This window comes from Myotis davidii, unplaced genomic scaffold (assembly GCF_000327345.1).
Source record: "Myotis davidii unplaced genomic scaffold, ASM32734v1 scaffold653, whole genome shotgun sequence".
NCBI lineage: Eukaryota > Metazoa > Chordata > Mammalia > Chiroptera > Vespertilionidae > Myotis > Myotis davidii.
In genome coordinates this window covers 271,970-286,140 of record NW_006285129.1, presented here as the reverse complement: position 1 = coordinate 286,140, position 14,171 = coordinate 271,970, and the positions used below count along the sequence as shown (strand labels likewise).

General features: G+C 48.7%; 3 protein-coding genes across 12 annotated transcripts in view; 1 reads left to right on the top strand and 2 right to left on the bottom strand.

The window, feature by feature from the left end:
* CIART (circadian associated repressor of transcription) overlaps positions 1-279 on the bottom strand; it is a 4,418-nt gene extending 4,139 nt beyond the window's left edge. The window contains exon 1 of one of the 3 annotated variants that reach the window (XM_015558708.1): positions 178-279. The gene's annotated coding sequence lies outside the window, so the exon portion shown is untranslated. Of the gene's footprint in view, positions 1-124 lie in introns of all 3 variants that reach the window. The other 2 variants (XM_015558711.1, XM_015558710.1) reach the window with 2 other exon arrangements.
* Positions 280-2,024: 1,745 nt separating this feature from the next.
* On the bottom strand, positions 2,025-9,224 carry LOC102767447 (chromosome unknown open reading frame, human C1orf54). Of its 5 annotated transcripts, none has more exons than XM_015558720.1 (7): positions 9,073-9,224; positions 7,606-7,670; positions 6,269-6,352; positions 5,594-5,658; positions 5,228-5,413; positions 2,843-2,944; positions 2,025-2,117 (listed from the first exon to the last, which is right to left on the bottom strand). In XM_015558720.1, exons 2-6 carry the CDS (start codon positions 7,649-7,651, stop codon positions 2,846-2,848), a joined length of 480 nt encoding a protein of 159 aa, XP_015414206.1. In that variant the 5' UTR covers positions 7,652-7,670; positions 9,073-9,224; the 3' UTR covers positions 2,025-2,117; positions 2,843-2,845. The 5 variants fall into 5 exon arrangements, with proteins under 5 accessions (XP_015414206.1, XP_015414205.1, XP_015414207.1 ...); XM_015558719.1 differs by lacking the exon at positions 9,073-9,224 and adding an exon at positions 8,083-8,670; XM_015558721.1 differs by lacking the exon at positions 9,073-9,224 and adding an exon at positions 8,083-8,670 and having other exon boundaries at positions 2,843-2,941.
* A 782-nt stretch (positions 9,225-10,006) lies between these two features.
* APH1A (aph-1 homolog A, gamma secretase subunit) overlaps positions 10,007-14,171 on the top strand; it is a 15,568-nt gene continuing 11,403 nt past the window's right edge. For 3 of the 4 annotated variants that reach the window (XR_001512521.1, XM_015558715.1, XM_006755628.2), the window contains exons 1-6: positions 10,188-10,520; positions 11,067-11,237; positions 11,408-11,481; positions 11,717-11,839; positions 11,995-12,122; positions 12,533-12,656. Coding sequence is in view for 3 of the 4 variants with exons in the window: in XM_015558715.1 (XP_015414201.1) it covers positions 10,408-10,520; positions 11,067-11,237; positions 11,408-11,481; positions 11,717-11,839; positions 11,995-12,122; positions 12,533-12,656 (733 nt within the window). In the remaining variant the exon portion in view is untranslated. Of the gene's footprint in view, positions 10,521-11,066; positions 11,238-11,407; positions 11,482-11,716; positions 11,840-11,994; positions 12,123-12,532; positions 12,657-12,986; positions 13,776-14,171 lie in introns of those variants that run through there. The other variant, XM_006755627.2, reaches the window with a different exon arrangement.

Below are 14,171 nucleotides of genomic sequence, written 5' to 3'. Positions count from 1 at the left end.
CTCCCCCCGCCCCCCCACCCGTCTCTTCCTCGTCTTTCTCATCAGGTTTCCTGCTCCGGACCCTCTCGGGTCCCTCTGCCACGTGATACGATCCCTCCCAATACCAAGAGGTCCCTACACCTACTCTCTCCCGGGCCGATCCTCCCGCGCAGCTCTCCGTCCTCCCGGTCTCCTCACCTGTGTCGGCCGGCTCAGCCCCGGCTGTCTTCAGCTGCTCGCACACTCCGGGTCGCGGTTACCCACCTCCGCCTCGCTCCCAGGGGGTCCCGCCCTTTGCCCCTCCCAGACACGTGCAGTTCCGCACGTGCCTTCCCCCCTGCGTACACAGACCTAGTACCCTCATTGGTCTGCTCGCCGGTGGCACGTGACCACAGTTACCGACAGTCTCACCCCATTGGCTACAACGCACAGGGGCTCGGCCAATAGAGAGGCGGTCAGGTGACGATTGGCTGGAAGGGCAGCATTCCGTGCCCCGCCCCTACATGCGGCTCGGGGAGAGGACCCGGTGATGAGAAAAGGAGGAGGATGGAAAAAGACTGGAAAAGAAGGGAGGGGAGGACAAGGGCGGAAGCCGTGGCCTTAAATAGGCTGGTGGTGCGCCGGAAACGCGTGGCCGGGGTGTGCTGAATGGCTGCGTGACCTGAGGCGCACGCCTCGGGATGTAGGACTCCCGGCTCCGCGGGATCCGGCCCCTCTGCCCCCGCTTTGAGCGCCTCCGCTCACGGGTGAAGCACGTGGAGCCAACAGCGACTGGCATCTGCAATGTGTGTCTTAATGGATGCGTGCCGCCGTGTAGCCTCTCCCCCTGTCGGCTGCCCAGCCCTCGTTACTCCGCCGTCCCCTCCTCTTTCTCCTACAAGTTGGGTGCCTCTTGCCCTGCTGGGTGGGGACTGCCGCCGAGAACACCGCGTTCTCTCTCGGGCTCCCGCTGGGGCGGCTCCTCCCTTACATAACCCGCCGTGCACGTTACTAGCTCAGATGCCAGCCCGCCACGACTCCAGAGGTCAAAGCCGAATTCGATTGTTCCTGGCCTTTCTACCCGGGCTCCTCCGGCTCCGCACCCTGAATTCTGTGATTCCTAGCGCTGGAACGTGGTGGGGGGAGGTCCCCGATCCTCCAGGTGAGGTGTTTGTCTGGCTTCAGTTTCTCCGTTTGTCCCCTGGAGAAATTCGAAAGGCTTTGAAGGAGGAAAGGTACCAAGTCCGGAGTTCGCTGCCCCTTGAAATATTGAAACGGTACCGTGGAGAGAGAAGGGGCTAGGGACTCAGGGACTGTAAGCGGATTGAAGCTGTAACATAAGAGAGACCGCAAGGGGGCAGCACAGTCTTGATTAGGGTCTCGAGGACAGAGAAAAAAATTAATGTCCCTGCCTGCCCTAATTACTAATTGGAAAAGGCACATTGTTGGGGGCGGTGGGAGGAATGGAGGAGGGTGTGAAATTTTTATCTATTCTAAGTAGTATTTTATATTTTACATATGTTTAACAATAGGCTTATTTTATAAAAGGAAAACAAGGGTTCTAAATAAACTAATTTCAACTATCCCCAAACACAGTTTTAACACCATATATAATCAAATAAAGCAAAAGAATCAGAGGGAGTCATAGACTATGAATAAACCTGTTGTCTGAGGGTGCTTTTCTCCTTTCTTCCCAAAACTTCATGTTTATTCACAGTCCTAATACTGTCACCTAACTCCCTTTTTAAAAAACACTTTATTTTTAATACATTTTTAAAAAACTATGTTTTCAGAGAGAGGGAGAGAGAGAGATAGAAACGTCAATGATGAGAGAGAACCATTGATCAGCTGCCTCCTGCACATCCCCTACTGGGGATCTAGCCCACAACCCTGGCATGTGCCCCGACCAGGAATCCAACCCTGACCTCCTGGTTCATGGGTCCATGCTCAACCACTGAGCAACACCTGCTGGGCCACCTAACTCCCTTTCTGGTCTACCCTTCCCACACCCATATCCTGGTGCTTCCTTTAGTGTTGTAGCCTTAGAACAGACCCTCATGAAGGAGTAGAGAGTAATCATATTATTTCATTTATTTATTTTATTTTCCAACTTCCTCTTCCCAAATCCCCATCCAAAGAGTCATAACAGCATTCTCATCCTAAAAAAAAGAAAAAAAGAAAAAAAAAAGGAAAACAATACCAACCAGGTTCAGGGGACTCAGGAAACCCCTCCATGCCCCTCTATGAAAACGCCCCAGGTTTCATGTTCTGAGCTATATTTCTCCATGACATCTCCTGGAAGATGTGTCCCCTCCCCTTTTCACCCCTTTCCTTCTGCTAAATCTCTTCATGCCCCTTATTTATTTATTTATTTCCCCCCTTCCCCCTTCCCTCCCTCACCGCCCCATAGTTATTTAGAATCCCAACTTAGATCCCTTCCTTATAACACAGGTTTCTACTCCCTCCTCCTTTCCCCCACCACCTCTCCCCTACATTAGGGAACTGCCACCTCTTCTGTCTCTGAACTTTGCCTCTTGACTCTGCCAGGTTATAGGGCCGCTCCCATTCTGCCCTCTGGCTCTTGCCATGCCTTCAACTACCATCACGCTGGAACCACCTTTAATAACCCAAGGCAGACTGGGAACCAGGAGAGGTTTCTCCATTCCACCTGCTTCTGCTCTAGGGGGCCCTGAAATCCTTCCAGTTCAAAAAAATTAATTATTCTTATTACCAAAGTCTTGGCCTCAACATCTCCTAAGGTTTTTCTAGATGTGATCCCTCTTCTTTCATGCATTTGAAAATTGACCAGGCTGGAAGCACTAGCCAGAGATAGTGGTAAAAATTGCTTCACAGACTTTATCAAGGCCAGTGGCTGCACTCTCACCTTCTACATGAAATACATCCACTCCTGAAGGAGGGTCCAGGACAGGAGAAGGGAAACAGGACTCTGCAGACTGGATACAGCACGGTTCCTATCTGGACTCTGCTAAAATAGAGATGTCATGCCATAGTAGGCCAGTGTCATCCTTCCTACTACTCCCTCACCATCTGGAAAGATAGCCATCTCTTTATACCAACTTATGTCTCCTTTTCCTCTGAGCATACCTTCCATCCCAGCACCATAAAGAATTCTTTCCTCTGTGCCTTTCACCCATTCCTGACCATACCAGGGAGGTTCGACTCAATATGTATTTTTATTTTATGTGCTGGTCCCTGTACTACCTGCTATAGGAGGGATATAAATATGGTTAAGACATGGCTCCTACTCAAGGATTTTATAATCTAAAGGAAGCTTACTATATACTTTAAAATGTTTCTCTGTCCTTGTCGTCAATTATAACTCTCCATTCCTCCCATCTGTGTTCAACTGTATTCAGGCTGTACTTCGGTCCTGTTGCTTCTCTTTATTTAATTGCCAAATATCACAAATGGTTGGTCTATGCCAGCCGTGGGCAAACTACGGCCCGCGGGCCGGATCCGGCCCGTTTGAAATGAATAAAACTAAAAAAAAAAAAAAGACCGTACCCTTTTATGTAATGATGTTTACTTTGAATTTATATTAGTTCACACAAACACTCCATCCATGCTTTTGTTCCGGCCCTCCGGTCCAGTTTAAGAACCCACTGTGGCCCTCGAGTCAAAAAGTTTGCCCACCCCTGGTCTATGCTCTTCCCTACAATGTACTTCCTCTCCAATTGCACAAAGTCTAGCTTTTGCTCCAACCACTTACTTAAAACTGCTTTTTGGGGGTTATGAATAATCTCCTTTTCCTTGGCCTCTTGGTAGCTTTTCATTGATTATATTAAACTTTCTCTTCTAGACTCTATAATACAAACTTAGCTACCTGCATTTCCTTGGTTGAGTCCTCTTTCACCTTCTACAGGCACAGGCATTGGCCTTTTGGTCTCCTGTGTGTACAGCTCTACTGAGCTCACTACTTTCGTAACTGTGACTTTGCACTTAGAACTGCAGCCCTGGCCTAATTCCTCTACCTTTTTTTTCTTTAATCTTCTTTTCTTTTAATTCCACTACCTTTACGATAGCCTCATATGGCTGACAACATGAGTTCAGCTTGGCCAATACCAAATTTATAACCACTTCTAAAACCCTCTGACCTCCCACTTCCTATTTTGGTCAACCATTTCCCTGGATATCCATGTTTAAAATATGTTATTTTAACTCTCTACTCATTTAGTGTTCATATGAAATTATCACTGAAACACGGTATTTTTTCCCCAAAGTATTTCTTTTTCTCTTCTCCATTCAAAATGCCACTGCCTTCGTAGTCCAAGCTTTTAATGGATTGTTTTGGGGATGATAGAAATCTCATGAATCTCTCTTCACTCCATTGAATCCTGTGTACAACTAGACAAATAGTTTTTCTAAAATGCTGCTTTTAATGTGTCTTTACCACCCTGAAGAACTTACTAGGCTCTCTATTTCTTGTAAGTTCAAACTTTTTTTATTTTAAAAAGTAAAGCCTGACATTTCAGAGTCTTATTATTTTGTCCTATCTTCCCATTTGTGAAATTATCAAACAAATATTAAGAGTCTTGTAAATTTTATTTTTTCTTAATTTCCCACTGCTTCTTTCCATATACCCTCTCGTTCAATCATAGCTCCTCTACAAAACATGTCATGCTTGTTCTATCGCCACAGTTAATGCAGCTCTTCCATCCTTCTAATAGCTATTCTTCCTAATTGCTTTCATCCTTTTATAATGTACTACCAATCAAAAGCTCACCTATTCTTCAGTGTATCTCAGCATAATCACCTTCTAAAAGTCTTCAACTCCTCTACTGATTTCTGTCCTTCCACTGCCTAAAGCACTTGTCTACATCATATGCTCTCAAACTTGTATGTAACTTAACATTGTTATAAATTTTCTCATTTTGTTCTAAATATTTTATACGTGTAAACTTGGGTAGCATAAATACTTTGAGGACAATAACACCGTGGATTTATTTTTCATCATTGGCAGCATCCTTATCTGCTTTAGGCATAGGTTACATACATTACACATCCAACTGAAATTTAACTGCACCAAATATTCCCAGGGTTCTGTATACAGGGTTAGTATTAAATCTCAGTAAAAGAAATGATGGCGAAGCTGAGATGAACACCTGCTTTGCAATACTAGTTATTTGTTTTCCCCATCCACCAAAGCCTGGTATTCCATTCCTTCCTCGGTTCCATGTCACCAGCCCTGGGACCTATCCAGGGTAAGGGATGTCTCATGTCCCTCGCATCTTATCCCCAATTAACTCACTGGTTTCATTGTCACTGGTTCCATTGTCACTGGTTTCATTGGCACTGGTTTCATTGTCACTGGTTCCATTGTCACTGGTTCCACTGTCACTGATTTCACTGTTACAGGCCTCTGATGGTCTACACGTTCTGTTTCATGAATAATGGTTGTCTCTTCTGCTTCCGTTACCTCCTTATCCAACCTGTTCTGTCCTCAGTAGGATTAGGAAATTAAGAGTTATCAATCATCACCTCCATCCAACATCCTCATTGATTCTCTAGAATTCATCTCCTTCACTTCTCCTGTCCCCAGCCCCATCCTGCTCACCCTCCAAGAGTTAAGCCCGGGGATCCTCTTTACCTTGCATTTGCATGGATTGTCACTCACCAGTCTGTCCTCTAACTCAAACATGGAGTAATCAAGAGTGAAATTTGCACCAAAATAATCTGGATCTGGAGAGGAGAAAACAATCAGTAGTAACAAAAGAGAACGGTAGTACTACCTCTAGTAATGAAAAGCTGAAGAAATTGCTCAGCACACTTCAACTTGTTCAAGTTGTAAAATTTACTGGTATAATCTAATTCTAATAAACTTGAATGTGAGAAATGTCTGTGAATGTGTTTATATTTTCTTTCTTTCTTTTTTTAGAGTGAGAGAGAGACATTGATGTGAGAGAGAAATATCCATTGGTTGTCTCCTGTATGTGTCCCAGTTGATGATCAAACCCATAACTCGGATATGTATCCTGATCAGGAAATGAACCCACCACCTTTCGGGGTATGGGTCGATGCTCTAACCAATTGAGCCACAAGAGCATTTATATTTTCAATCTAACACCTAAAATAATTTACAAATTTGAAAAATTTCAAATTGTTCAACCAGTTCCAAAGAACTGGAAATTGCTATCTTGAGAAACAACATCATGAGCCTCGATAGTCTGCTCATAGCAAAATTTCTCTGACCCCGTTGCTCTATTGCAAAGGGAAAGACTTTGTCTCAGAACTAAGTATCCCCTAAACCTCTCTCCATCCTGCTAAGGGTCAAAGCCTTATAAATACTCACCATAAGTGGGGGTGACTGTGTAATTATAGATCACTTGATAATAATAATCCTCTTCCAGTCCTTCTTCATCCTCATATATTTGTCCTAAAGGGACAAGGACTAGAGGTCAAGGGGCATCTGGGACTTCTTAGCAATAGAAGGACACTTGAAGTTTATCTCAGCTCTATCACTTTCCTTTCGACCTCACCTCCAAGGGTAAGACTATCTCCCTGTCTCTGGACCTCTCCACCCTTCTCAGTCTTCTGGGCTTCATATCAGGATGAGGTTTGTTCCCCTGTGCCCTTTCAATCAGGAAATCCCAGAACAGAAAACAGATCCCTTCACATACTGTAAACCAAAAAAAACAAAAACTAAACCTAAAAAAAGGCGGGAGAGAGGGAGAGAGGGAAGGAGGGAGGGAGAGAGAGAGAGAGAGAGAGAGAGAGAGAGAGAGAGAGACCAGAAATTAAGAACTCCAAATCTACAATTCAGTATGCTCCAGGCTGTACTGTGTTTATGAGAGTTATTCTCTTGTCAGTGTCTCTCACAAATAATGAACATGCACGCCCGTTCGGCTTTGGATTTTTATTTTAGTTCTAGTTTTCATTGCTGTCAGGATAACTTTGAACAAGCCACTAACATCCGTTTTCTTAAAATGAGTCAGCTGGAGTAAATAACCCATCTGCATTCATTTTCCTTCCCAGACTGAAAACATGTAGCTTTGACATGATTGGATCAAGAACTCGAGGCCTCCTGCTAAAACACTTCCCTAAGCCCCTTGAAGTCCGTAACCACAAGCAGTGACACAAGAATCTGGAGGAAGAGGAAACAATAAGAGCACCTGGCAGACGGGGAACAAAGGAGGGAAGGAGCCAAGCTGCTTTTCAGACCCTGTCCCTGAAGGCACCCAGTTCTTCACTCCCCTAAAGGTCACCTCCATTTCTATTTCTTTACTAATACAAGTCCCCCCCCCCCAACATTCTTGGAAAGAAGATAGACTGGCTCCCCTCACTAGTTGCAAACTTCCCCACCTTCAGAGTCCACGGCTCTAGACCCTCTCATCCTGTTCATCTTTGTAGTGATGGAGAGCTGAGTTCACTCCTGTTAGGACCTCCACGATCCGGGGCTTCATCCTCATCAGCTGTCTCTTCTTTGACAGGACTCTGCTCCCCTCCCCCTTTCCTGGCTGTATTTCCCAGACTCCCCTCCACCCCCGACACTGGCCTGTAGCACAGATGGGAGAGTGTTTATCACTCCCCCATTGAATTGCACCTCTCAACCGCCCCTCATTTTTTTCCCCTCCCACTCCATTTACAGGAGAAGACCTGGCCCTAGTTCAGGGAGAGAAGTGAACTTACCCAGGATGAGTGGCACAGCAAGGATGGCTACAAGGAGGACATCCATTCTGGATGCTGCACTCTGCCTGTGAAAGTTATAAAGGAAATTACAGCGTTTCCCACCAAACTTACCCCGCCTCCGGCCCTCCTCCAAAGCGGGGAGGGAGCTGCAGCAACTCTTCTCTCAGGGGTGGAATTCCCCTCCTACTTGCTGACGGACTAGATCCTCAGTTACTATTGGTCTTGTCCTCAGTCAGAGCTGCCCCTGTGAAGAAAAGTGAAGTGGGCTTCGATGGGAACATGCTCATTGATCTCCCCCAGCCCTAGATTAGGTCCATTTAGGGTTCCTGCCGCCCACTAACGAAAACTACAACAACCAAACAACCCCCACTCCCACTACTAAAAAGCTTCTCTTAGGAAGCCCTCTCCCTTCCTCCCCTTCCCTCTCTCTCAGTCCTCACCAAAAGCTCCCCTCCCCTCTCACTGTCCCTAAGTTACCATCACCATCCAGAGTCGCCCTTCTCTCTGAGGCTGTATCACAGTTTCTTTCTTCACAGTTGACATGATCTGAGAAGGGACGAGCATTTTCTAGCTGAAAAGAGTCCCTCTTTTCTGCCTGCCTTGGACTGTGAAGTACCAGAGCAATAGCAACATCATTGTCTGACTCTCAAAGCACCTGCTGCATTGCGTTTGATCAAAATCTCTCAGCCAAGGCCAGCCATTTCCTCTCTGGTAAGTACTGACCTCACCTCACCTCTTTCTTAACTTGGGGAATACAGGATGGAAGGGAGAAAGCAGATAGTCTCTTTTGCGAAGGGCCACACCTCTTCCACTTTCAGTCACTTGGTGTATTCCTTTTATTCCAGCCTTACAGGAGTACAGCTTATCTTATCCTTTTCTCTACTTTTGTATTTTCCATTTTTATTGAATTCTATTCAGAAACATTTAGTAACATACAGGCTAGGCACAAAGTGCTAGGCCGAGTCTGATAGGCAATTCAGGTTCACAGGCAAAAGAGTAAGAAAGAAAACCACAACAGTGTGTGGCCCTAACCGGTTTGGCTCAGTGGATAGAGCGTCGGCCTGCGGACTGAAGGGTCCCAGGACTGATTCTGGTCAAGGGCATGTACCTTGGTTACAGGCTCAATCCCTAGTACGGGGTGTGCAGGAGGCAGCTGATCAATGTTTCTCTCTCATCGATGTTTCTAACTATCCCTCTCTCTTCCTCTTTGTAAAAAATCAATAAAATACATTTAAAAAAATACAGAGTGTGTGTGTGTGTGCTTTTTTAAGGGCGTTGATACATGTTTTTCAATATCTACTATGAGCCAGGCACTTGCAAGTCTCTGTGGAACCACACATGAACAAGATAGATTTGGCACCTGCTCTCCTCTCCTAGGAGATGCTGTGGTACTGGTTCAAAGGAGATAGAGGAAGAGTTGTCTTATCCCCACATCTTGTTGGAAGAGCTCCTGCTTTTAAGTCTAACCTGACTTGGCCTGGTAGACTCAGATGCAAGACACACTAGAATTCTGAGCACTGGCCAGGGTGCCCCCGCCCTCTCAGCCTTATTGGGAGAGGATTTGCTTGATGACTTTCCATGTAAATCCATACAATCTATTCCTTCCGCTCCTTTCCAGAATTTCCTGAAAAAAAGAAAAATGTAAAAACACTTATGTGTATATATATGCATTAAAACATAAATCACTTCCAGGAAGGAAAGGAAGCCTGGTTCTCCTTGAACAACCTCCTGGTACTTTTGCCTCAACATCCTCACTAAGGACTAACCCCACCCACCCAAATGAGGGTCTAACACCCTCCTCTCTTACTCTTTCTTTCGCTGTAATGTGTAACCCTCGCCCTGTCCCCCAGCCTGAGAAAAAGACACCACCAAGGTTCATTTCAGGAAAAAGAGGAAATATGACATCAAAGGAACTGAGTGACTGGGATGGGGGGTGGGGAGGAAGCAACTTTCCTTCAACCCCTTCGCTCTAATTGCTTTTTACAATTTTAACTGTGAATCCCTTCTGACCTCCTTAATATTGCTCTCCAAGCTCCCTTTCCTTCTATTTCTCTTGTCATTACCGAAGAAGGCTCCCCTGGCGATATACTACACGGTACTGCATGTTTCCTATACTGGCCTGTTGGAAGAGCTCCTGCTTTTAAGTCTAACCTTCATCCTTCGGCAGTAGCTCTAGCCCATTTCCTCTCATTCAAGTCAGAACAATACCCGTGCCTATCTCCTCGCAACCTCTATCCTGTGCTTTCTTCGTATTTGTCCCTAAGGTTCCTACAGGATCTTCCCCCCTCTGTAGCTCTTCCAAGTACAGGTAGGATTGCTACCAGCCTTTCCCACAAAATAACTAAAGGAAATCGCAGCTACGGCACAATCGAACTCTTCAACCCATGCCCCGCCCAGGCCCAGTCTCGGCCAATTCCCTTTGTGGCCTGAGCCACGCCCAGCACCGAAGTGGAGGGTTTAAAAGGGCGGGAGGACTACAACTCCCAGCAGGCCCTGCGCCCCGCCCCCGCCGCGCCCCCTCCGATTTTCCATTGGCCGGGGGGCGGGGCTGGGAGTAGATGGGAGGTGGCCAAGGGGCTGCGGCAGGGGTTTGTCCCCTCCTCGGCTTCCGTAGAGGAAGTCGCGCGGACTTGTATTTGGGGTTTCGGTGCCCCCCCTTCCCCTTCCCCGGGGCCCGGGGGTGACATTGCACCGCGCCCCTTACGGGGTCGCGTCGCCACCCCACGCGGACTCTCTGGCGGGCGTGCTCCTCCCATTTGCCTCTCTTGGCCAGGCCTCCACCCCGCCCCCAGCTGACCAGCAATGGGGGCCGCAGTGTTTTTCGGGTGCACTTTTGTCGCTTTCGGCCCGGCCTTTGCGCTCTTCTTGATCACTGTGGCTGGGGACCCCCTTCGTGTCATCATCCTGGTCGCAGGGTGAGTAGGGGCCGGGGAGACTCGGGAGGGCGCCCAGGAGAGAGATCGGGAAGGGGCTGGAGAAAGTGGGGTTACCCCGGGAGCCGGAGTTGGGGGAGGCAAGTCGGAGGTGAAGATCGGGAAGGGCTGAGTCGGGGGTTTGGGCGATTGCCCCTTCCCGCAGCTGGTTTCCGCCTTCCCGGGATCGCACAGATTCCTTCTACACTTCTTCCGGCGACGTCAGAGGCGGCCGCGGCCAGGGCTCGGGAGGGGCTGTGGGACCTCGGGCGGCCCTAAGCGAGGGTCCAGGCATGGATACCTCGCCCTACTGTGCGCATGCACTCCCACTCTCATTGGTCTGAAGGCTCTCGAGTCCATTTCTACCCCATCGCCTGGGTCCGGGACCCTGAGACTCCCTTGGTGGAGACACTTATCTGTTCCCTGTCTCCCTGACCATCCGGAAGTCTAACTTCCACTTTTCACGTTGCAGCTTTGGTTGGTTCCCCTCCTTGATTTCTCGGGCTGCCTCTCCCCTTTGCCTGTCTAATGGCCCCCGTTTTTCCTCAGGGCGTTTTTCTGGCTGGTCTCTCTGCTCCTGGCCTCTGTGGTCTGGTTCATCCTGGTCCATGTGACCGACCCGTCAGATGCCCGGCTCCAGTATGGCCTCCTGATTTTTGGTGCTGCGGTCTCCGTCCTTCTACAGGAGATGTTCCGCTTTGCCTACTACAAGCTGCTTAAGTAAGAAGATGGATGGTCTGGAGGGGAGAAGGGCAGAGGATTGCACCCTGAAAAGTGGGGCAGCCCCCGGGTGGTGGTTTGGAAGGAGAGGCACCAAGGGAGGATACTAGCAGGAAAGGAGCCTCTCACCTTCCCTCATGTTTGCCCCGCCCCGCCCCACCCCACCCCAGGAAGGCAGATGAGGGGTTAGCATCGCTGAGTGAGGACGGAAGATCACCCATCTCCATCCGCCAGATGGCCTATGGTGAGCCAAGGGAGATGGGCTGGAGGAGGGCAATGGACACCTTCCTCTCTCTCTGGGAAGTCTCTAAGCGCCCACATGTTCTAAGTGGCTACGTGTTTCCTTCATGTCTGACTTCCAACGAGAGGTGGTCTGGAGGGAGAGTAGGTGTGGGGGCTTGTGCCTGGAAACGGGGCGGGATCGCTGGTAAGCAGGCTCTACTGATTTCTGGCATTGATGAGCCCCTCCCTCCCCCCAGTTTCTGGTCTTTCTTTCGGTATCATCAGTGGTGTCTTCTCTGTTATCAATATTTTGGCCGATGCACTTGGGCCAGGTGTGGTTGGGATCCATGGAGATTCACCCTATTACTTCTTGACATCAGGTAAGTCCCACTTTTTCTCTTGACTTCATGCCCCACCCATCCTGGCCCTGACCTCATGTGTTGGCCCTCCCGGGGAGACTAAGGCGGTGGCTCAGTATCTCAGGAGGCTGGGAGAAGGTGAAGGATGTATCCCCTCCCCCTCTCGCTCCCTGCAGCTTTCCTGACAGCAGCCATCATCCTGCTTCATACCTTCTGGGGAGTTGTGTTCTTTGACGCCTGTGAGAGGCGACGGTACTGGACTTTGGGCCTGGTGGTTGGGAGTCACCTACTGACATCAGGACTGGTGAGTCAGGGACAGGGACCTAAGTCAGAGAAAAATTGAATGGTGGGTTGTATGGAGGGGAACCGTATCTTCACTTCTGAACATTTAAAAACTTATCTTGGGAGAAGGCAGAAAGGTGAGTCTTCAGAGGTCCCTCACTTTAGCATCAATGAAGTAACCTTCCCTGGGTACTCTGGGGAGGAGTTTGCATGGATGGGTCAAACTGTAATGCAGATGGTGTGAGGTGAGCAGGAGCTGGGGAAGCTGAAAATCAGAAGTCTCCTTAACCACAAGATGTTGGTGCTGAAGGGAAGGCCTGGGGGACTTGAGTGAGATGTCTGGGCGAGGTTTGGGTCAAAGGCACAAAGAGTACATGGGGGTTAGGCAGAGGAAGAATCTAACCTTTTTTCTACTCTTGCTCCCATCCCCAGACATTCCTGAACCCATGGTACGAGGCCAGCCTGCTGCCCATCTATGCAGTCACGGTTTCCATGGGGCTCTGGGCCTTTATTACAGCTGGAGGGTCCCTCCGAAGTATCCAGCGCAGCCTCTCGTGTAAGGACTGACTACCTGGACCGATCACCTGACACATCCCACCTGTCTGCCCACTGCCCATGACTGAGCCCAGCCCCAGCCCCGGCCCACCGTTCACCACTCTCTGCCTCCTTCTCGTCGGTCTGTCCCACCACCTTCAGGGTTTTTCTTTGTCCATTGGTGACCTTTAGGCTTTACCAGGAGCAGCCTGGGGTCAGCCAGTCAGTGACTGGTGGGTTTGAGCCTGCACTTATCCCCACCATCTGGGGACCCCTTTGTTACCCAGGACTTTCCATGTGTCAGTGCTCTGCTTCCACCCTGCCCAAGACTCACCTCCCTTCCCCTCTGCAGGCCGACGGCAGGAGGACAGTCAGGTGATGGTGTATTCTGCCCTGCGCATCCCACCCGAGGATTGAGGGAGCCTTGGGGGGGAAACCCCTGTGCCTGGGGTGCTCCCCTGATCTCCTCGCTCTGTATTTCTCCATCTCCAGTTCTGGACAGTGCAGGTGGCCGAGAAAAGGGGCCTAGCTTAGCCATCACCATGAAGGTGAAATTAATGGCGGCGCAAGGTTAGATGAGCTCTGAGTTTCCCAGTATCCCCGCCCCAGACTGGACTTCTTGGTCTTTTTCTCAGGTCTGAGGGGAACCATTTTTGGTGTGATAAAGACCCAAAACTGCCTTTTTCTTTCCTCTTTTTTTTTTTTGAGAAGGAAAAGGGAGGAGGTATGTTGGACTTCTCCTAACCTCCTCAAATTGCTCCTTCTAGCTGGGCTCCTATCTGTCCCCTATTCTCCATGGTCCCATGGGGGATAGGAAGGAAATGCATGTTTGGGAACTGGTATTACTGGAACTAATGTTTTAACCTCCTTGACCACCAGCATCCCTCCTCTCCCCAAGGTGAAGTGGAGGGTGCTGTGGTGAGCTGGCCCACTCCGGAGCTACAGTGCCACTGGAGGAGCCAGCCTACCATGACATCGTAGGGAAGGAGGGAAGATTTTTTTCTAGTTTTTAATTGGGACTGTATGGGGGTGGGGTGGGGAGGTTTTCTATAAACTGTATCATTTTCTGCTGAGGATGGCATGTCCCATCCTTTTAATCAAGGTGACTGTGATTTTGACTAATAAAAAGGACTTTATAATTGTGGGGGAACGTGCCTTTGAAGGAAGGGGATAACATTAGTTGAGATTCCCGTCCTCTCACGTCTCTGGTGCAACTCTCTTCCTAATTTGGCACCTGCAATCCCCTCCTGACCTAGGTTTGGTGCAAGGGCAGAAACATGGGCTGGTGGTTTAACATGTCGGAAACTTTGGGTTAAGCATTTTCTAGGGTCTCCCCGAGGATTGGGGTAAAAGAAGTTACTCACACATGCTTCTTTTTCCCTATCCTTTGCCTACCTCTGCCACCTGAGGGATTAAGGAATTCTCCCACACTCAAGAGTCCCAAAGGTAAAGCCAGAGGTGGGTCAGAAGCCTTAATTTTCAAATATATTGAGCAAAAATATAACCCCACAACAGCAACTTTTTCCTGAGGGGATAT